The sequence below is a fragment of the Osmerus mordax genome, unplaced genomic scaffold (genome assembly GCF_038355195.1).
Source record: "Osmerus mordax isolate fOsmMor3 unplaced genomic scaffold, fOsmMor3.pri Scaffold_215, whole genome shotgun sequence".
Lineage (NCBI taxonomy): Eukaryota > Metazoa > Chordata > Actinopteri > Osmeriformes > Osmeridae > Osmerus > Osmerus mordax.
The window spans coordinates 1-23,157 of NW_027120527.1; the positions used below are offsets into that span (position 1 = coordinate 1).

The following is a 23,157-nucleotide window of genomic DNA, read 5'->3' on the forward strand; positions in this document are numbered from 1 at the left end:
GTCACCGAGGTTGGTGGCTGCATCGTCACCTGCCCAAGCCCAGAGCCCCTCTCCCCTCCCCTTGACCCCCCCTTAGACGCCCCCAAGCCCCGCATCCCCAAAGTAACCAGCGACAGCTTCATCTCTGAGTTGGTTTCGGACCGCGAGGTCAAGAGGGAAGGGGCCTCGGCCGGCCCGGCCATCCTTGAGGAGGAGCTTGTTCCTGGGGAGAGCGAAGCCGGCTTCCCCCCTGCCCTGGTGCTCTCCCCCAGCCAGTCCAGAGGCCCTATGGACCCTCAGTGGAGCAACGTGGACCTGGAGGAGGCTCAGAGCCATCTGACTGTGGGCACCAGGGGTTGTGGGGGTGACGGGGCAGAGACCTGCAGCCTCTCCTCGGTGGCTACCTACAGCCTGGCTCTGGAGGAGCCTTATGGGGCGGACGAGCACCCTCTCTGGGCCTGGGTCAGTGGAGGAGGCTGCTCTGTGGATGGGCATTCCCAGCCTCACTGGTTCAACTCCTCCACTAGTGAGTCACACAAGGAGAGAAACTTCTAGTAGTACACGGCATTTGTAATACCGCCCAGTCTCAGGTATCGATGACAATCTCAGGTTCTGCTCGCGTGTTGTAACAAGGTGTTGTGCCCTCTTCGCCTCACAGCGCTGGCTGCGTCGGTCCAGGCTATGAGTTTGTCCATCAGCCCGGCCCAGACGGCCGCCTGGAGGAAACAGATCTTCGAGCAGCTTAGCGAGAGGTCCAAGAGGGAGATGGACAACTTCCAACATTATGAACAGGCCATCGAGCAGGTACTCCAGACTCGAGCTAGCCAACACACCAGGCCACACCCTGGTCAGCTGACAGGAAACTGAAGGGTCTTCATGTGTTCTGTTCTTTTGGCTTTCCGCCATTTGACTTGTCTCTGTTTGTCTTTGACTCCCGCCCCACAACCCCTCCAGTCTGTGTGGGTGAAGAAGGGCACCATGCAGTGGTGGCGGGACTGGAAGCCTTACAAGTGGGTGGACGTCAGGTTCGCCCTGGAGCAGTTCTCCGGGCCCGAGGGCAACAAGGACGGCATCCTCTTCATCTACTACAACTTCAACGAGGAGAAGAAGGTGAGAAGAGAGGGGGGCGGAAGAGAGGGAACGGTATGGGGAAAGAGGGAGTGGGAGGAGGGGCAGGAGGGGGGTGGGCAGCAGCCTATTGTATCAACTCCAGAGTTATTATTCTTCATTCAATCTCCCCTCTCTCCCTTTCTCCCTCTCTCCTCCCAGTACCTCCACGCGTTTATCAACGAGGTGACGATCCTGGTGCCAGTGCTGAACGATGCCAAGCACACCTTTGCCATCTACACAGCAGAGAGGACCAAGCAGCGCTGGCCCATCAGACTGGCAGCCACCACCGAGCTGGAGATGCATGACTGGGTACTCAGTCAATCAAGGAGCTCATTCATACAGTGGGAATCAGTGTAGTAATGAAACACTAAATTTTGACCCCCCCCCCCCCCTAATTTTCCAGCTGGCCCTGCTAAGTGTGTCCTGCTGTGACTCCCGGGGACTCCAGGGCCCCCCCTCCCACCAGGCCATCTGGTCAGTCACTTGTAAAGGGGACATCTTTGTGAGCGAGCCCTCTGCTGGCCTGGAGGCCTCTCCATACCCCACACCCTGCGACCAGATGTAAGACTGTACCTACCTCCTGTCTCTCTCTCGATCTCTTTCTGTCTCAATATCTGTATCTATGTCAATTAATCTGCCAGGGCTGGTGTAAATTAAACTGAATTTGCTACTTAAATGTCCAAAAATGTGTCTGTTTATCTGTATTCTTTTTTTAATAACAGATCTGTTTCTTTTTCCACCTCCTGTTAGCAAGAAATTGGTGAACTGAGAGGAAGTCAAATAGTTTATTTATTGTCCTGGGGTTGTGATGTGGGTGCCTTGTGGGTTATGTTGCCCAGGTTCTGGCGACAGGTGGGCGGTCATCTGCGATTGGTGGAGGGGAATAGCCTGGGCGTGGTCTGGGGTGTGGGCTACGACCATACAGCCTGGGTCTACACTGGCGGTTATGGAGGGGGCATCTTTCAGGGTAGGACTACATTACCCACAACACCGAGAGTCTCTGGGTACATACAGGAATACCTGGTTCAGAATACAGTATAAAAGCTGCTCTAAGACATACTTGGTTGTTCAAAATGACTTAATCTGTAATGTAAATGTTATTTACATTCAGTAGGACAGAAGTGTGAAGATGGTGGTGATGATACTCCGTGTCTTGACTTGTCCACAGGTCTGCCCAGCAGCACAGATAACATCTACACACAGACAGATGTGAAGAGTGTTTACATCTATGAGAATCAGAGGTGGAACCCTGTTACTGGATACACCAACAGGTACAGAGTACACCAGCGCCAACTACTGTTCACCACATGGTGCTGTAATCTGCCTTACTAGAACCACAGCCATGGAAACTTCTGGTTAGTGGAGCACTGGCTAATATTCACTAGTTTTAAGAGACAAACAGGAAGTAGAATGTATGTCCCTTGTGTGTGTTTCAGGGGGTTGCCGACAGATCGCTACATGTGGAGCGACGCGTCAGGACTGCAGGAGTGCACCAAGGCTAACACCAAGCCCCCCTCCCCACACTGGACATGGGTACGCACAGTCCACCTGGTCAATAGAGATTGTGTTAATCGGTGCCTGGGTGCTTTCAGACATAATGTAAATAAAGCTTTTGGTTGGTTGGTTTTTACCCCTCCCCCTCTGACCTCCGTCATCCAACCAGGTGGCAGATTGGGCCATCGACTACAGTGTCTCAGGAGGGACAGATAAAGAGGGCTGGCAATATGCTGCTGATTTCCCAACGTGAGCGATTCTTAACTGTCTCCAAACCTCCCACTTTTTGAAGGTAAGATCCATTCTTTGTTCAGTGCAAAGGTGTTTCTAATGTATTTTCTTCTGTTCCTTCAGTTCATACCATGGCCACAAGACCTTGAAGGACTTTGTTCGTCGCAGGCGGTGGGCCAGGTAGTGTACCACTTAACAATAACATAGCTACCTATTGCCCCCTACAGGTAATGTTAAACACAACATCGAAAGCGTAGCTGCTCCTCTCTGCAGGCAGTGTTTGTTTAGCCATGGTCTGACTTCAGGCTGCTGACTCAGCTGGTACAGGCCTTTATCTGCTCCCTGAGGAGAAGCAGTGTAGCCTGTAGTGGCAGACCTCTCGTCTTATTACCCCCAATACTTGACCACTATCCAAATAGATTCATTTAATATCAATATATATATATATATTGTGTGGGTTTGTAGGGTAAAAATATTTTCGTCAGGCATCACAAACATGCTGTGTTGTGTCCACAGGAAGTGTAAGCTGACCACCACAGGGCCCTGGCAGGAAGTCCCTCCCATCCCGCTGAGTGACGTGAGCTTGATCCCTTGCTGTGGCAGCAGCGGCCTGGAGCAGGTGCCCCTCTGGGCCATCAGCAACAAGGGGGACGTGCTCTGTAGGCTGGGGGTCACCACACTCACGCCTGCTGTGAGTTCGACACACACACTGACACACACACACATTCCCATTCACTCTCTCCCTCACACTTTCTCCTCACACTTTCCTTCCAAACGCTCACATAAACACTTCTTTATCTGGTGGCTGCACCCATAGTACGACTGCTTTTTTCCAGGGGTCGTCATGGTTACACGTTGGCACGGACCAGCCCTTCAAGTCCATCTCTATTGGTGGAGCCCACCAGGTGTGGGCCATTGGCAGAGAGGGCTCCACATTCTACCGGGGATCTGTATCCGTGCAGAACCCTGCAGGTCATAGAACCTTTGAGAATCTCCACAATGTCTCTGATTGGAAACAAACTGACTCCAAACTGGATCTGAGTTGTTGTTGAAAATATTATGTGATTACATGCATTCTTGGCCAGTGTCCCAGATGCCTACTAATCGGTGTAAAAGAATATGACTGCCTTGTGGAGTATTGAAATGTTGTATACGTCTCCCCCTGCAGGTGAATGCTGGTACCACATCCCCTCTCCAGCCAAGCAGAAGCTGAAGCAGGTGTCTGTAGGAAGGACCTCGGTCTACACCGTGGATGAGAACGGTATGGCATTCATGACAACCTTTCTCTGCGCTCCTTTTTGAGACATGATCCACCCTGTAGCTTCTTCACACTCCTAAACCTTATGACTTAATTTCCCAGACATGGATTAAGCCTAGTCCCAGACTGATAACTTTTCTCAATGGTGATCTTCATAGAATATTTATTTTAATGTAGAACTATGCTTACATGTCTGGGAAACTGGCTGTAATATTGTCAACATTTGATACTTGCAGTGCAGTTTGAACCATCTCACAGTGACTGGTACTGTATGAGGAGGTATGGTCCTGACTGTCTGTGATTGACCTGTGTTTCCTACTTCAAGGTAACCTGTGGTACAGACAAGGCGTGACCCCCAGCTATCCCCAGGGGTCGTCATGGGAACACATCTCCAACAACGTCCGCAGGGTCTCTGTGGGCCCCCTGGACCAGGTAGGAGAACGTCAGAACCTGGGGCCAAGCTTAGTTTTAAACCCAGGCATATATAAAAACAAGGTTTTAGACCACAGACTTTGAGAAGTGGTTTCTAGAGGTGTTCTGCTTGTGTGTGTGTGTGTGTGTGTGTGTGTGTGGATGGATGCAGGTGTGGATCATAGCTGACAAGGTGCAGGGCAGCCACAGCCTGAGCTGTGGGACGGCGTGTCATCGTCTTGGGGTCCAGCCGACAGAGCCCAAGGGCCAGTCCTGGGACTACGGGATCGGGGTGAGGACAACTTCCACTCCTCTTTGTTTCTCTCTCTTTCTCGTTTTTTCTTTCTTTTTCTCTCTCTTTCTCTCTATTTCCTATCTCTCTCCTTTTCATTCATTTTTCTTCTGTCATGAGGTTAGTTCAGCTGAGGTACTGGATTAGTCCGGCAGGGTGTTGACCCCCTCCTTCTCCCCCCTTCCCTCTCCCTGCAGGGAGGCTGGGACCACATCACGGTGAGGGCGAACGCCATGGAGCCCCCCCGCATCCGCATGCCCTCCCTGACGGACCCCGCCCTGCCTGCCCCCCGCGGCCCCCTCTCCCTCTGCAACCTGGGAGAGGTCAACGGGAACGCCTTGGGCTTTTAGATGCCGCCTGCCCACGCACTCCACATCCACACGCACACACGCCATCTCTCTCTCCCACGCGTTGAACTTCCACTCACCGTGCTCTGCCTGCCTGCAGACAGACAGTCTTCTTCCTGTCCATCCTACTTCCTAAGAAAGCCACTCCAATTCCACAGTCCCCTCTCAGGATCATCTACACACACACATATACACACACATATACACACACACACATTTCCTCCTCACTTAGCTGTCTGGTCATTTTTACAGTGTTGCATTATTTTGAATGTTATTTATTTAGACATACTTCTGTCTGTGTCCTCATGTATAGAGCAGTGTGTGGATGTTCACCTGTAGATATTTATTGGAATTTGATGTTGGTAAGAGGTTCCGGTTAAAAAGGAGTAAAAAAAAAACCAAAAAAACTACCTGCCTGTCTGTGGTACTGCCTGCTGTTTTAGTGGAAGATGAGGAGGAGAGGAGAAGAAAGGAGTTACAGAATAAGATCTCATTATGCTTTTATATGACAATCTCACCCCTGTCACTAAATATATTCTGTATAAAAAAGGCTAAATATTTCCATGAAGAATGTGCAATGTTTCTGTGGTCTGGGAGTGAGGCCAAGCATGAACTGCTGTAGGTACCGTGCCATGTGCTTGGTTTTGTAACAATGAAATGAATGTATTACTTTCCCAGGGAAATTCCAAGTTACTTTTACTAATCTTTTCTGTATATTCGGTCTCTTCTGTGGTGGTTATAGTGTCGTACCTGAAGAGACAGAAGCACAGAAAGGCTGTTTTAGATCAAAGGGAATTCTTGTTTTGTTATGGTTGTGTACATTAGTATTATGTGTTTCCATCGTGCTATCTTGAGAATGGGTACTGTCTGTGTGTATTGCAATGGGTGAACTAATCAACACATGCTTTTTATTCCAACCACTTAGAGACTGCCGCACACAATCCTTTGACATAGCGTGCCTCGGGGCATTAAAAGTGTGACTGCTGATGAATGACTTGAAAGAGGCATTAACCTACTGAACACTTACATGTGTGCTGAATACTGAATCATTTGTAAAATGTCCATATGGGGCTCCTAATGTGTCAGAGATGGCACTTTATGATGATGTCACTTGGACCGTACCAGTGAGTGAGGTGATCAAGCAGGGACATGTTTGTCATGCTACTGTATATGGTTCCATTCAGAGCTAACATTGTGCGTGTACTGTGTGTGTCTGTAAATAGAGTGGAAAACTTCAAGCTACATAGCATTCCATTATTTGTATTATTCATAATGTAAACTAGAGATACATCTAATAACTGGTACTGTACTGTGTCAACCAGTTCCATCTATTAAGGATACTTCCCACAATGTGCATGGTCAACCTCTTATCAATAAATGTGATTATTGATTATTGACTTGTCTTTACCTGTTCATTGATGGTTGATTGGTTCTCATAATTATTTTTATTATTTTGGTCTGAATTCACACTTTATTCACACATAAAAAATAATTTTGTACCATTAATGTCACCATCATCATCACTTCTTAAAGTAAGGCCATGTCATATGACTCCATTTTGTGTTACCTTATAACTGCCATTTGGGGTTTGATTGTACTGAATAGGCAAACTATTTTTTGCCTAGTTTACTTTAACAAATCGTCATGATCAGTGATCATAAGTTTCATCATTAGTGTCCAAAGATCCAAGTGACACCAGGTGATGTGTTCAGATGAACTCCTGTCTCAACACCCCTCCTTAGACTTCTCCCAGAATCAAAAATATCAGTGTTGTGATCTCTGGCGAAACATTTGAATAGTTTTTTTGTGACAGTTGAAGAATAGTTTAGTCTCCCTGCAGTTAATGACGGTTGTAACAGGAGGTTTGTACCCCAGGGTACAGGAATGAAAACACGTGGGGGCTTAAGAGGGAAGACAAGACTACACCCGTCTCAACTACAACATGCAAAAAGAGACATGGGAATGAAAGAGAAAATGTCACAACAACGATTTGTGTCTATCAATGTTTTCTACCTTATGCGGAATCATGCAGTTCTACAGCTCCATCCTGCTACGCTGTCATTCTACTTTGTGCTTGAAGTTCACTGTTCATTCTGGGAACCTCAGTGAACATTCTAGATCATTCTAGAGTCTTTAGGTCAGCCTGTTTCTTTTGGCCTGGGAATGTGCTGTGAGTGTCGTAGAGTGTCGTAGATTACACCATAGTGTGGTTCAGTTTACATAATAGTTCAGGCCAGACAAGTATAGCCAATGTACTATGGGGTAGTTTATCGATCCAGTACCAGGCAGCTACTGTTAGTCTGTAGAATGTATAGCCTATAAAGTCAGCAATCTAATTTGGGCCAGGACGTTAACTGCCCTGATTGAACGTGTGGATTTGTGTGAGGTACTCGCTCAGACTGTCCTCCCCCTCCTCCTCCAGGTGTTTCTGGTAGCGCTGAAGCAGTCTGGTGGCGCTAGCCTCCGACGGGTTCTCTCCACTGGGCAGGCGGCCCCCAGACATTCCCAGGATGATGGTGGTCAGGGCCTGGATGTAGTTTTGGGCCAGCGTGAGAGTCTCAATCTTGGACAGCTTCTTGTCCATCTTGACATGTGGGATGGCCTCGCGCAGCGCCTGGAAGGCGTTGTTGAGTTTGTGCATGCGCTGGCGCTCCCGCTCGTTACTTTCCAGGCGACGGACGTTGCCTTCTTTCTTGCTGGCGTGTTGCCGGCGGTGTCGGTGGGAGGCCATGCTTGTGCCTCCTCCTCCCCCTCGCTCACGGTCTCCGCTCCTCAGGGACCCCCTCCAGGTGCCCCGGACTGAGGCCTCCGAGTCCTCCTGCTCACTGGAGCCGGGCTCGGTCTCTTGTTCTGGGCCGTTCCAGGATTTTCTGGAAGACTTGTTGAGCTTCCCTTTGGACTTCATCCTTCTCTCCTCTTCCTCTTCTTCCTCCTCCTCACAGCCTGAACAGCTCTGCACGAAGGGGAAGCAGCAACCAGTCAGAATAGCGAGGCCAACAGAATAAGCTCCGTATCTAATCACCCGTGTGTGTGTGTGTGTGTGCGTGTGCGCGTGCGTGTGTGTGAATACACCATGATGTTGGGCCTGTAATCTAACCCTCTCTTATCCAGCAGGTTGAGATAAACAGCCAAGTCAAGGTTATTTCCTAAAACAGGCACTGTCCAGGATACTTTTTGGACTAGCACATAGGCTACAGCACACATCCTTCAGCCCAGAGTTAAGTGATTCTTGTGACTCTTTCAAATTCCGACTACAACTGTGGGTGGCTAAGATAGCGATGTGCTGCAGCCTATGTGAGCAGCTACAACACTTATTTAGGTATCTGGCTTTTCAGTTTCATCTGATGTTTCCTGAATTACTGATGTATCCTGTACTGTTTTTGGACTGGTGGTCATAAAAACAAAAGATGTTGCCTAAATGTAGCCTACCCGTTTTGTTTTTTACTTAGTATCATCATTAGTATCATATTTTCATTTCAAATACTTGTGTGATGCAGTAAAGTTGCACTTCATAAAGCCCAGCTAGATAGCACATTATTTGGAATATTGTTAATGATTGTCTAATACATTGGAGCAATCGAAACACAAAAAAGTCACATATAGCCTGCAAGGATAGACGAAAATCAATAGTGACAATGAACTAACTTGTCAACATACCCTTTAAAGTGAATGTCAAATTCACGTTCTTCATGCGAGCTCAAACATTTCACTTGATGCAAAATTTATGAAATCCTTAAAAAGTCATTTCGGCGGCAGAGGGAAAAAATTGCAGTTGTCTTTCAGGAGCGTAACTGGGATGAAAGATAACTTAACATGCGAGGTACCTGTTTTTGCCGAAGGTACACGTAGCATTGGTTCAGCCAATCAGAGAACGATCCGTTCCTGGTCAGTCAAAATGTCACCGACAGAAAAGCCGTTGAGAGCGCTCATGCGACACAGATAACTTTTTTTTCCCATCACACCGTCTCATCCTATAATGGAAGGTTTGGAAGGCCACGTGAAACACATGTGTATCTTACTGTGTATCCACATATCTTACAGATGTTTTAATCTACATCAGGGGCGATTCTAGGATCAGACCTTTCGGGGTGCTCAGCCCCCAATGAGAATGTGACATGAATACAGTGCCTTGCAAAAGTGTTAAACCCCCTTGCTAATAAATCCCTAATTTCACTGGATAACAATTAATACATTGATTTATTATTATGCAAAATATTGAATGAATAAAAAAACAAAGGATATCCCTTTCTTCATGAACTACCAGCATCAAATGATAATAAACAATAATATTTTTTATTTTTTATTATTATTATTTTTAGGGGTGCTGAGATGAAATTTAGGGGTGCTTGGGCACCGCTAGAAATGGTTTAAAATCACCACTGATCTACACCAAGTCAATATCAAATCCTTTTTCAAATGAGCATTGGCCATAACTTCTCATTCTCGGGTCATTCCTGATCGACAGGTTTGCATAGTTGGACGTGGTTTGTCTATTCTTCAAACTATAAATGTACTAATGTTTGTAAGACACATTGTCCAAATTATGTATCTCAACTCCAATATAGGGATTGTATGTTGGCTTAATGTGCTTGCGTGAAGTATACAATTTATGCAAAACTGACAAACATTTATTTTTAGAATGTGAGTACATATGTCCCTCTTCATGTCTGCAAGGAAAAACAAGACAACCATTCAGACCACTGAGAGAGGGCTTGTTAATGTACATGCAACAACATACAGACTAACATGTGAGAATAACATAACATACACAGGTGTGCAGCTCCCAGCAGCACCCCATCCCCTCAACACACACGGCCCACACACACACGGCCCACACACACACGCACTAACTGCCCTCACACACACTGCCCAGTTAGGCTGTCCTTGAGTGGATTTGTGTGCGTGTGTGTCAATTTTTCTGTGCGTTCTAGATCTCTCTCTCCTGCCTCTCACCTTCACCCCTTATTCTCACTTCCTCTCTACCCCCACCCCCTCTCTCATGAAAACCATGTCAAAGACATTTGTGATGTCATGAGCAACAGGTGCCTCACAACCGTTAGAGAGAAATAAATCTGCAATAAACCATAACTCGCGTGAAATCACGATGCAAGCGACAGAGAGAGGGAGGGGGGTTGAGGGTTTGGGAAGAGGAGAGGGAAAAGGGGAGCAAAAAATGGTAAAGTAAGATAGAGAGAGAGAAACAGAAGAAGACTGTTTAAGGACAGACTGGGGGAAAACAGAAAGAGAGAGAGAGAAAGAAGGAGGGAGGGAGGCAGGTGAAGTGAGTCGGTTTTTCCATGACTTTCAACCTCTGTCTGATTTAGGGGAACAAGTGTTTCACACTCAACCATGGTGACAGTGAAGGTGGACTTTGACTGGAGCAAAAAAAAAAAGAAGCCCTGCACGTCTGGTCTTTCTGACAATACATGACACAGCATGAAAGCAAAAGGATCGCTCTGGATAAGAGCGTCTGCTAAAATGACTAAATGTAAATGTAAAAGGTGAAGGAGTGCTCACACACACACACACACACACACAAACTCTGTGACAGTGCCCTCATTAAACCATCTCCAAAAGACTGTCCTGCTAAGAGATATCCATAATATCCCACCCAGAATCCCTCCTCTGCGGAGCTTCTTCCACAGCACACAATACTGGTACTGTGGTTGATCAAGTGTCATGTCCATCTACTGTCTGAGTTTTTGGGTGGGAGTTGACATGCTTGTTTACTGCCATTACAGCTGTAATCTGAGATCTGTGTGTGTGTGTGTGTTTGTCTGTATGTGTTGTGTGTGTGTATGTGTGCCTGATCCAAGTCTAGAAAGCGACGACTCAGCTGTTCTCAGTTAGGATGGCGATGTGGCCATGTTCCGCTGGTTAGAGTATGGATCTGTTATTCTCTCATGGACGCTCTCGGCCCAGCCTGAATAAATATTGGTGTCGTCCTTGCGGGGAAAGACGCAATGGGAGAGTTTTTCCGCTCAGTGGTTTCCAGGCAACCGCTGAACGAGTGACTCAGGAAAGGGAACAGGGCCGCTGAGTCACTGAGAGCTGTGACGTTGAAAGAGGGGACATGAGGAAGACACACACACTCACACACACAAACGCACATGCATGCAGGCACAATCACGCAGCACAGTATACATACACACATAAGCACATTCATACACACGTAGTACAGTGGTATCTGGACACAAACACAAAAGCACATGTAAACACACCCAGACAAACACACACACTAGCTCTAATCTACCCTTTGTGAGCTAGATTAACACCTTGCTGTGTGACAGGTGGAGGAGACACAGGGGTCCCACCCTACACACACCACAGAGACCCCTCCCAACAGCACATCAACAAACAGATACCCTTTGTTCATATCCAAACCTCGTTTTTGGGTGTTATTGAACATTTAACAGCTCTAGCTCCACCCGTGTGGGGTGGCAGCCCTGTGGATTTAACCTAAACCAAACACAAAGGAATATGTCAGGTTGTCACGCTTTCATTACCTTGTTTATGATGTGACACCTTGCCATCTTGGTCTATCTTTATCAACAGTACATCAAGTCTCTCTGGTGTTCAATGGGTTTTAATCCTCCACCTTCAAATGGAGAGAGAGAGATGGAGGAAACAAGGAGGGGAAATGAGAGTGAGAGAGGGTGACAGAGAGAAGAGTGTAAGGTGAGTGCTGTTAGTTATAGATATACCACAGTCGGTCCCATTAGCAGGATGGTCTAGTGGAGCAGAGTAGAAATTGATCACATAACTACGCTGATACAACTCAGATATAATATGTCTCTCAGAGAGAAACAAGACACACAACCAGAATGTCCTCAGACTCCAAAGGATCTCATGTCTGCTTCTGAGGAACAGCACATGGGCCTTATTCTGTGCCTGTCCAGATGCCCTGTAGGTACAGGCACGGCTTAGAGAACACTGCTTTAGAATCTGCTACCCTCTAGAGGTTCTGTAAGGCATCGTCGTCGAGTTAATGGTAGGTAGAGGAGACTTGGTATCCTGTGTCTTGTCTATTTTGTCTGGTCTAAGGCCCTGAGAATATTGGCTCTGAGGGACTGACATCTATGGGCACAGTATCAGTATCACAACACTATGTACCCATTTTTATTTCAATTTATTTTTTATTGATTTGATCAAAAGTCCAAGAGACTTGAGAAGAGATGTGATAACCCTTTGATTGAAAACGCCACAACTCAAAAACGCTACTCTACACAGCAGGGATGTGAGAGTGAACGTTCCTGTTTGCTGGAGGAATGGAGAGTGAACGTTCCTGTTTGCTGGAGGAATGGAGAGTGAACGTTCCTGTTTGCTGGAGGAATGGAGAGTGAACGTTCCTGTTTGCTGGAGGAATGGAGAGTGAACGTTCCTGTTTGCTGGAGGAATGGAGAGTGAACGTTCCTGTTTGCTGGAGGAATGGAGAGTGAACGTTCCTGTTTGCTGGAGGAATGGAGAGTGAACGTTCCTGTTTGCTGGAGGAATGGAGAGTGAACGTTCCTGTTTGCTGGAGGAATGGAGAGTGAAGCGTCGCCGTCTTTATCCTCCCCCTGGCAACAAAATCACTGATGCTGGAGTTCTGTTTGACACACTCAGACAGCACCAGGATGTTGTTCCCAGGGACGGACACACACACACACACACACTCGTCCCTCACCTCTGCTTCTCTCTGCCGTCCCAAGAAGGGAGGAGATGGTGGAATGGTGAGAGAGGAGTGGAGGAACAGAGAGAGAGACATGGACAGATGGTGGTTCGTTCACATGGAGAGAGGTGCTTGCCTTTCGCTTTTGCCCCCGCTGTGCACTTCATTAACACGGAAAGAAGTGTATGTACTCTCTCCTTCCCTCCTTCTATACCTCTCTCCTTCCCTCCTTCTATACCTCTCTCCTTCCCTCCTTCTATACCTCTCTCCTTCCCTCCTTCTATACCTCTCTACTTCCCTCCTTCTATACCTCTCTCCTTCCCTCCTTCTCTACCTCTCTGTTTCCTTCCCTTCCTGGCAGTCTGTATCCCAGGGTTCTTAGGGCTCATACTGTCAGCTCAGCCAAGACGCATAGTTTCTCTTGGTAGATTGCTGAGATAGCAGACTTATTTTCCACTGGGCTAGGCAGTATCAGGCATATCATATCAGTCATGGACCGAGACCCCTTCTCACTTGGACAGAAACAGTTGAGGCAGTTACTTTTGATCGTGCACTAAATCTAGGATCTATGTGAACTGTGTGTCCTATTTGAAGGCTTGTCATGTGAAGTCACTTGTGCGACTTCTGCCGTCTACAAAGCTGACTGTGGTCCTCTCTCGGCGGTCTGGGTTGGGTCAGTGAGCTGTTTGACAGGAGCCATGTTGGAAATGTTAGCCTTCTTCACTAGGGTTTCAGGTGTAGGATTAGCTGTAACATTCCGCAATTTACTGTTGTTTTTCTAACTAGGGTAAGGCACAGAAGATCCCCTTCTCCACTGCCCCACATGCTATTAATACCCCAGAGTAATGACAGCTGTGATGGCATTTTTTGACATAGTTACAATACAGCTTAGTCTGCTTCTTCTCCCACTCCCTCTTCTACAAACCGACCAGCCAGACAGCCAGCTAGACAACCAAGCACCCAGACAACTAGACAGCCAAAGAGACAGACAGATAACCAGCTAGAATAATCCAGCCACACACCCATGCAGCCACTCCTCCACCCAGCGACTCAGGAAGCCAACCAGCCCACAGCCATCCAGATACCCAGCCAGCCAGCCACCCTCCCAACCAACCAGCCAGCTAGTCAGCCAGCCACCCGCCCAACCAGCCAGCTATCCTGCCAGCCACCCGCCCAACCAGCCATCCAGCCAGCCAGCCACCCAACCAGTGAATGCCTCTCCTCCTGTCTTTAACCTTAACAGCTTGTTGGTGGATGTCCAAACAGGACACATCCCACAATGCCCCTGCTTCCTTCTCAGGACACTTGTCCATGTGAAGAAACAGGGGGGTGGTCAGAAAGAGCCAATGGCAGGCTGGTGGAGTCAATGCCCTACCATGAGATGGGGGTGGGTAGGGGTGGGGGAGAGATATGGTGTGATGTGGAGGTCTTGCTTCCATCTAACTGGGTCGGGCCTCACCGACCAACCAATTGAGTTGTAACACACGCAGAGTCTAAAACACGCATCACTATCCTTTTACACTGCAGGCGCAGAATCTTCAGATCCAAGCAGCAGACGACAAGTGACACCAAACTATCTGTGAGGGGAGGGTAATTGGACCCCAGCAGGCTTATTCTCAGCATGCACAACACAGAGACGCCCAGCCTGGCTCAGTCAACTCAGCCCAGCCTGGCCTGGTCACCAGAGAACTGCACCCTGGGTAGGGAGGGAACGTAAGGACTCCGGTCAGGTTGTGGGTGTCTGCAGGCTTTATTTGGACACGGCAGGCAGAGGAAGGAGAGTGGCTTGGGGGGAGAGGCCGGGGGGAGAGACAGGGGGAAGGCCAGGTTCTCAGCGAGGCTATGAGGGCCCGAGAGGAAACTGAGCCTGACAAAGCAACACACACAGAGGTAAATATGTCACAGTTGTGTACATATTTGTACAGGCTAGCATGGCTCTGGACAGCTGGGAGAAACGACGTCCTCTGCTGTCTCTCGCTGTCATTTAGAACACTCTCATATTTTAAACACCACTGACATCTTTTTACTCTATCCTCTTTATTATTTTACTACATCCAAGTACTTGTCCTAACATGACATAGTAGCTGAAATTAATCATGCTGTATTATACTGTTAATTAATAATATGATGATATGTTGTGGCTTATGGAAGACAAGACTGTTCTCTTGGTAGAAAATTGTTGTGCCTTCAACGTTGGCTGACAGAGTCCCTTGATATGATGACATGTAACTGGGATCCGAGTGGCACAGTTGGTCATGTATTTATGAGGCTCTGTTGACAGCAGCACACCTGCCCTTCCCCTATCCAGACCAGGTCAGCTGAAGTAGCAAGAACTGCAGCCAATGTGTGTGTGTGTGTGTTTGAGTGTATGTGTGTGTGTGAAAGAAATCGAGAGAGAGAGAGAGGGGGGGGGGGGGAAGGAGAGACAAGGAGGGAAAGTTAGAGAGGAGGGGGGAGAGAGAGAGAGGTAGGGGGTGGGGAGACAGAGAGAGGCTAGAACAAATATTGGGGCCAGGTGAGGAGAGTCTTCATGTAATTTCTGCCCTAGCAGGAACATGCTTTAAGGGGTATGAGGGTCAAACTGTCACATTCTTCTCTTGGTTCTAGAATTCATTTTACCATTCAGCCGAGAATTCTTAGAAACAATAAAGAGAACCCTGTATATGTCTCCACGTATAGAACTCCATAGGAATAAAAGTTCACGATAGATATTTCTGGCTCAGGCTGTGTGTGTATATGTGTGCATGCATTTGTGAAAGTGTATGTGTGTGTGCATTCCACACTTTTATTTCTGACGTGCACACATAAACAACTGGAACAGTCAGAATGTGTGCCATCACATAAATCTAAATATGATGTTACAGTCAAGGACTAAGGACCTGTTGTCCCCTCTGTTCTGTATGAGGTCACCTTTGAGAGGGTGGAGGCAGTGGAGGGGGGCAGGGAGGCTGAGAAGGTGGGGGAGGGGGACTGCTACTGTAGGGAAGGTGGCTGCCAGGAAGATCTGCCATGTGGTGCTCACATCTCCTCTCCCCTCCTCTCCTTTCATTCTCCTTTCTTGGAAGAGTACAGATGGAGAGAACACATCACAGACAACGTTAGAAAACATGACTCCAACTCGATTCATGTGTGAGCATCAATGTACATTCTGTAACAAACAGTTGGTGTGGTCCTTATATAAACTGTAGATGAAAGAAGACACCTCTTTTCCAACCCCATGAACTGGCCGGTGTAATTGTACTGTTCTACCAGCAGAGTGCAGTAGACAGACCACTCTTTCATAACTCCCCCCACCACCACCACCACTCTCCCTTCCTGAGAGCCCAGTGACTGCTGGCTGCCATTCTTTAATTGGAGTGTGGAAGTAGTCCTTATATGGGCATGGATGTCTCATAGAATATGCCCGCTGCTGTGTCACAGCAAATTAAAAATATCAAGATTCATGTCAGTGTGGCTGTATCTCTGCTGCCAGATCAAGATTGAACAGGAGCCCCCACACATACTTACACATTCACACACACACACACACACACACACACACACACACACACACACACACACACACACACACATATGCACATATACCCCAACTCAATCATACACTTACACAAGCACAGTTTTCTCCACACCTGGCTGTGGAGAAGTTGATAGTAGTGGGTTTGTGTAGCTAAATAACTGGTATACTTCAATGTTTATTAAATGATCAGTGCCTGTCAGGCTCTGGTACTAAATGCTGCAGAGGTCAACAGTAGTTATGAAGATAGGTTATGGTGAGTTATAATAAACCTTGGGTCAGTGGTGACTGAGCCATATAAAGCAAGGCTAGGAGTGTATGAATGTGTATGCACACACTTACCTCACCACAGCCTGTAATCAAACCTGAGAACAAACTGATATTTCAGCAATAACGCAAAGCTGGCTCTGAGCTGCTAAATACACAAGTACTAAAAAATGTGCTGGCTAAGCGGGCCAGTGCATAGCCAGTGCAATGCCAGTGCAACGCAGGGAAAGTGTTGAAAAGTAAGACTGTGACCCCTGACACACGGAAAACACACACGTGTTCCCTCACACGTATTCCCACAGACACGCACACGTGCACACACACACTTTGTCACACTGTCTTGGAGGCTCTCGGAGACAGCTGCTGAGATGCTGGTCTGGTGTTGCAGTGTTAACAGTGCAGTTGAGTCTGACCTCACGTTGAGAAAGCTCTCACTCACAGCAATAAGCAGCCACACCAGTCCCCCTGGACCAGGGAGTCTAGATCATGTCCACAGTCGACTGGATCAGTTAAGTAGCAAATTGAACTTTTGAGCCGTTTTGTGGAACGCCCTCTGAGTCTTTAGCTAGAAACTTTAAAAGGTCAGATGGTTCTAGCAGGAAGCTCGGTTCGAATGGTTCTACCTGGAACCCCAAAAAGGGTCCCCGGTGGCTTTGTTTTAGAACTTTCTTCCCCGGGGAAAGCAGATGAACTGCTAAGGATGAACAGTTAGGAGCTGGTTTAGATGGGAGTCTAGCACTGCTGTATGTCTGAGTCTTTCCACCAAGCCCATCAATCTCAGACTGACCCCCCCCCCCCCCCTCCTCCCCAGACTCCCCTTCACCCTTCCCTCCTCCAAGGGGCCTAGGGGAGTCCCTCACCCAGACCCCACTTTACCCCATGTCACCCCCCAAACCTCAGCCACCCCAGCCCCATCTCATCTTCCTTCCCTCCACGGAGGCTGTCACTCACATCCTCAGCCAGCTGGCGTTCAGGGACACGGATCAGGTTGCACAGGGCGACGATATTTCAGTACAAAAAACCCAGTGAGTCAGGGTAACTAATGGCTACGGCTCAAACAGATGGCAACACAGATCGGTCGGAGAAAGAGAGAGAGCAGGAAGGAAACGGCAGAGCATGATCAACTGAAAACCTACATACAGTTGTACCTTTGTACTGTATTATAAAGTCAATTATAAATTCAATTTACTTAATTTAGTAATACTTCATTAATGTACTATGAACAATAAAAAATTGCAACATCCCATAGATATTCCCCTGTTCCTAGGATCCCTGCACTTTAGCTCTCTTCTCCCTCTCTCTCTCTCTCTCTCTCTCTCTCTAATGATTTATTAAATCTCAGCGTAGAGTTGGAGAGGTTAAATTCCTCGTTTTAATCCACACACATAAAGACAGACTGTGGTCTAAGGTTCAGAGTAATCTGGTCAGATTGTTACTTAGATCTCGTAGGATGGAGATATTTGAGTGCATCATGTGATAAGCCAGAAAAAGCCTTTTCAGCCTTTACAACCCAGCACAATGACAGAATGGTTGAGAAGCTGAGAGGCAGATAAACTGCAGATTAAACATGAGTTTGGCAGTCAAACTTGGTAGGAAGGGGAGCGATGAAGAGAAACGAATGGGGGGAAAAGAGAAAGAGAGAGAGAGAACTCATCCAAACACCTGTTGATGACATGCAGGGAGGGAGAGAGGTGGAGGAAGGAGAGAGAGATGAGAGAGAGAGAGCGAGAGAGAGAGAGTGGTGAAGTGGAGGAGGGAAACCCAACACACAATGGCTTAACAACCGCCTCCAGAGACCACATTACGCAACAGGTGTGGCCCATGAGATCATGATACTAGCCATGTGTGATTCCCTTTACACACGCTGCATTTGTGTGTGCTTATTTACTTTCAGACTTGTATCTCTTCTGGCAGCTACCAAAGTGTTTGTGTGTGCAGCGTAGGTTCGTGTGTATGCGTGTGTTTGTGTGCACCTGTGGTGTGCTTGTGTTTGGGGTGTATTTAGGCTGTAGAGAGGATATATGTGTTTAAGTCACTGCTATACCAATAATAGTAAATTATTCTGTAATAGGAAACATGTGCAGCAACAAAGATAAAACTGTTTTTGTTTGGGTCCATTGGAATTATGACAGCTGGGTCAGGGTGATTCCAAGGCTTCACACACAGACATATGCTCGCTCAAAAACACAAGCATGCGCATATACAAACACACACACGATACTTTCCTATGTACTTAAACATGAGTTATTGATGCCAAAATGGAGGCGCAAAATAACACTATTGGTGGGTGGGGAGAAGGAGAGGAGGGGACGAGAGGGGGGACGAGAGGAGAGGAAAGGGGGAAGGAGAGGAGAGGGGGGAAGAGAAGAGAGGAAAGGAGAGGAGTGGAGGGGAGGGTAGGAGAGGGGGAAGGAGAGGAAAGGGGGGAGGAGAGGGGAGGGGGGTGGAGAAGGGAGGGGGGAAAAGAGGAGAGGAGAGGAGGGGAGAGGAGGGGACGGGAGGGGGGGAGGAGAGGAGAGGAGAGGAGAGGAGTGCAGGAGAAGGGAGGGGGGAAGAGAGGAGAGGGGCGGGGCGGGGAGAGAGGCGAGGAGAGGAGAGGAGAGGGGCGAGGTGAACCTTGCCTGAATCTGAGAGGCCTATCGGTATGCTCCCATCGCAGCTGGTCTGATAGAAATAGACAGGAGGTGTAACTGAGCCCCGGAGAAAAGAGGAGCAATCACTTTTCTCCAGGACGGATAGACGCATAGGGGCTTAGACGATATCTCCCTCCCTCCCTTAAACCCTCCCTCTCATCCTCCCCTTCTCCCTCCCTGTCCCTCAGAGCCTCACAGTTATAGACACAACCATCTTGGCCAGGGAGAGGCTACAGTATATGTCAAGGGAGGATGGCACAGTGTTAAAATAGAGCCAAACTATCTGAGACGGCCTTGTTCTGATTAATCCAGCTATGCGGCCCATCGTCCTGCGGGTTACAAGGCAGATCACTCATAGGCTTAATGTGTTGTGGCAATCAGGAACATTGAGGTTGTAGAATGCAAGTATGAGAGTGGAGGCATACCACGTGTCTCTATATCGAGCATTTATCCCAACAAGCTCTGCAGCAGAGATCCCCCAATGAGAATCATTACAGAAGACTTTTTTTCTGTTCAGACAAACAATTGATAAAACCATAAATCTGTGTCAAAAGGCTTTGTAAGAATAGAAGTGCGCGGGCATCTGCCCGAACGTTAGCAGACCATCATCATTCTCCTGGATCTGAAAGTTCGACGTCAGCACGGTGGCATACCAGTAAGACGAACAAAACTCTGGAAAGGGTCCACATGGTTGGTGGACCCTGCTTGAGTGAACTAGCTAGATTTGTCAATCATCGTAAGCAGAAGAAGTCCCGATCAGGTTGTACTCACCACTGTGCTTCTCCATGGTAGGAAGTCAGGCCTCTCCTGCTCCTTAGACCCACTGACTGTCCTGGACCAACACCCCACTGGCCCTGTCTGCCTGGCTCTGTTTCTCCCTCTCTCTCTCGGCCTGTGTGCGTGTCTCTGCCTCTCACTCTCTCTCTCGGTGGCTGTTTCCGACCCGGTGTCTTTGTCTTTGTCCATGTCACCCTCTCTCAGTCTCTCTCTTTCTCTGTTTTACTGACTCTGTCTTTCTCTGTCTGTGTGTGGTCGTGTGTGTGTCTCTCTCTCGCTCCCTGTGTGTGTCTCTCTCTCTCCCTGTGTGTGTGCGTGTGTGTATGATCTCCCTCGGTCTCCTCTCAGCCCTCTGCTCAGATCTGCACCTGACCAGGATATGACAATCGCAGAACACAATAACATCAGCCGGACCCAAAAAAAGACATGGCATCTCTCTACGTGGGCAGGTCTCTATATCCACTTCCCTTTGCTCTTGCTCCTTTTCCCCCCCGTCCCATCTCCGTCTTCCTCTCCCCCATTCTCCTCTCGTCCTTTACACAGGAAGCGTGTTCTGCTCTTCCTGCAAACAAGCGGGTAGGCATGGAAAGGGACAAGGTCGAGGGGGGTTGGTGGAGGGGTGGAGGGGGTCAGGTACGGTGGGAGAGAGGATGTTTTTGTCGCTCTGTGAGCCGGCCGGCTGTGGGGCCTGTGATCCATCCTGAGGAAACCAGCTGACGTCACCAGAGCTGAGCCCGACTCCGCACCCTGGCCACAGGGCTGCACGTGCTGGCCGCTGGGCCCACAGGGACGCCATTGCTCCAGACAAAGGCCTGAGGGGCGAATATCCACATGGCACACTACTGGACAAGGTTTCTTTGTAACATGATGGCTTTGCATTCCACAACTGGTTCCTATTGTAAGGAAGATTATAAAAACAACAGATACCTTTATGGTGAATTCTGAATATAAAACGTGTTTGTCTAACCTTCTCTAATAAAATATGAGCTCTTTGTCAAATGATTTTCTTCATTTGACTTTTCCAAGCAGCCATTTTCCACTCCCTATAAAAAACCTGTACATCTGTATGTGTGTATATGTGTGCATGTGTACATGTACAGTATGTACGAGTTTACACTGCAGGTAAAACAAATATAGAAAGGTTGAAAGAATAAATAGACATAGTCTGAAATAATTAAATCTAACTGATCAAGTTTGATTAAAATTAAACAGAACAAATCAGAGTGTGAGCGTCATCTGTAACCTAAGTGTATTTAGCTGATGGTGAACCTTGGCCTGACCCCAAGGAAATGGGAAATGGTGGTCAAAGCCAAAGCTACAGTAGGAGTCCAAACATGCCAGAGGCCAAAGAATAACAGGATGCTCCAGGCTGGGGAGCTGGTGCCAGAACCTGTGTCACAGAAACACTGTACAACTGTGAGGAAGCAACTGGTCAGAGACAGACAGGGAGAGAGGTGGAGAGAGAGTACAAGAGGGGGGAGGGGGGGGTTATGTGGGGAAGCCAAAGAAATTAGGGGGGGGTGTGAAGAGAGGGGGGAAAAGAGAGAGCCAGCCAGGTTGTTCTGGCCAAACCAAATTTAACCTTTATCTGTTTACTTAAGCCCTGACCGCTGTTATGCTGCCTCCCCACCCCCCCCCCCCACGCATATAAACACCCCCCCAATTTAATGGTCTCTTGACAACATCACAGTTTCAGTTAAATGGAATGCTGTGAAGGCCATCAATACAGTAGAAACTTCCCCTTCAATATAATCTCTGCGATGTCAAACGGGACCTCAAAACTGAGAGGTGTCTGCTCTGAACCTTTTCATAGTCAGTCGGTGAGACAATGGCCTTGTGGTTCTGAGTGATCGAGCCGCACTCAGAAATGGACAAAGACCCTGTCAGCAAGGCAGCCATGTGGAGGCTGGAGTGGTCTGCAGCCAGCTGCAGGTGACAAGGCAAGTGCGCTGGTCTCTGGCACACCCAGAGATAAAGTCACTCTGCACCGTGTCTGCAGAGAAGCAAACCACATTCTGTTCTGCCACCTCCCCATCATACTCGCTCCAAATGGCCATCACAGACTTTCTGGCTGTATCGGACATCACCTCAGCCATCAACGCTTGTAAAGGTGGGAATGGTCATGGTGTGTGTGTGTGTATTTGTGGTTTTGAGGTTTCGGTGTCTTGAGGTTACGAGGTTGTCCTGGATGATGGATATTTTGATCCATGAAAGATTGGTTTGTTTCCTGTCCGTTTTAGAGTGTTGAAATTCCTGTTAATCCAGGAAAGGTATCCTGAATCTGAGTGATTGCAGTTAGTGTACTGTGGATAGGAGAGGTGGCCACCTTTGGTTGCTGGTCTTCATGTGTTCTTCATTATCTTTCAGCCAATGACTCGTTCAGCCCCAAGACGTTCTTTGCGACAGTGGGTTTGTCCAAGAAGTCTCCTCCAGAGATCGAGAAAGTGTTTAAGGTCTTAGACCAGGACAAGAGTGGCTTCATTGAACAGGATGAACTCCAGTTGAGTCCACACAAACAACACACACCTCCTTTATATCGAGAATTTAAGAACCAGCCATGCTATTGATAGTTATAGTTTATCTGACTTTATCTGATGGTGTTTAGTAAACTTTGCAATTTAAGTCTAAATTCTCTTTAGTGGGCTTCATTGTTTAGTGGGTTGATGTTTTGAGGGTTCCTCAGCTTGTTCTGTCTTGCGCTCTCTGGGTGTTTAGGCTCTTCCTGCAGAACTTCTCCAAGGCAGCGCGGCCCCTGACCGCGGCAGAGACCCGTGCGTTTCTCCTGGCCGCGGACATGGACGGAGATGGCAAGATCGGCTGGGAAGGTGCGCTACCAGGCAACCATAGGCTTAAGTCTGCATTTTGGAGTGAAGGGTCTTTGCCATAGATCGCTGTCTGCATTTTCATGTGGCCGTAGCAGTTGTTGAGTTATTTCAGGATGACGATCAAACTACAGAGCTTGCGTGAGCACGTCTCTTGACATCTGAACTGATTTAATTAGTTTGCTTGTTTGTCTGTTTCAGAATTCTCTGCCCTTGTGAAGGCTTCATGAAGGCCCTTGAGGAACATCACTAATCCCATTCATGACGGAGTCTGTCTCAACAGTGTTTAGTTTGAGGATGTGTAGTACGATCCCTGTGAAAGCAATGCCACCCGGGATACGCCTAAGCCTTGTACCACGTGGTGTGACTAG

The 23,157-nt window shown here is 47.9% G+C and overlaps 3 protein-coding genes across 5 annotated transcripts; 2 read left to right on the forward strand and 1 right to left on the reverse strand.

Annotated features, from left to right (window-relative positions):
* Positions 1–3: 3 nt before the first annotated feature.
* On the forward strand, positions 4–6,492 carry LOC136939522 (tectonin beta-propeller repeat-containing protein 1-like; the record flags this gene model as incomplete). Its single annotated transcript, XM_067232143.1, has 16 exons — positions 4–505; positions 638–783; positions 934–1,089; positions 1,249–1,398; positions 1,493–1,650; positions 1,929–2,056; positions 2,258–2,360; positions 2,526–2,622; positions 2,753–2,832; positions 2,938–2,994; positions 3,331–3,505; positions 3,651–3,786; positions 3,983–4,075; positions 4,398–4,504; positions 4,656–4,775; positions 4,973–6,492. Coding segments are annotated over 16 exons (2,361 nt in total), but the record flags the coding sequence as incomplete, so codon positions are not given.
* A 136-nt stretch (positions 6,493–6,628) lies between these two features.
* LOC136939524 (class A basic helix-loop-helix protein 15-like) lies at positions 6,629–11,713 on the reverse strand. The gene is given in 4 exon segments (XM_067232147.1): positions 6,629–8,075; positions 8,947–9,007; positions 9,009–9,093; positions 11,629–11,713. Coding segments are annotated over 3 exon segments (735 nt in total). The 5' UTR covers positions 9,080–9,093; positions 11,629–11,713; the 3' UTR covers positions 6,629–7,472.
* Positions 11,714–14,592: 2,879 nt separating this feature from the next.
* LOC136939523 (parvalbumin, thymic-like) lies at positions 14,593–23,151 on the forward strand. 3 transcript variants are annotated; one of them, XM_067232144.1, is made up of 6 exons: positions 14,594–14,663; positions 20,313–20,413; positions 21,778–22,074; positions 22,332–22,464; positions 22,680–22,789; positions 22,988–23,151. In XM_067232144.1, exons 3-6 carry the CDS (start codon positions 22,014–22,016, stop codon positions 23,014–23,016), a joined length of 333 nt encoding a protein of 110 aa, XP_067088245.1. In that variant the 5' UTR covers positions 14,594–14,663; positions 20,313–20,413; positions 21,778–22,013; the 3' UTR covers positions 23,017–23,151. The 3 variants fall into 3 exon arrangements, with proteins under 3 accessions (XP_067088246.1, XP_067088245.1, XP_067088247.1); XM_067232145.1 differs by lacking the exon at positions 20,313–20,413 and having other exon boundaries at positions 14,593–14,663; XM_067232146.1 differs by lacking the exons at positions 14,594–14,663; positions 20,313–20,413 and adding an exon at positions 20,644–20,815.
* Positions 23,152–23,157: the final 6 nt, after the last annotated feature.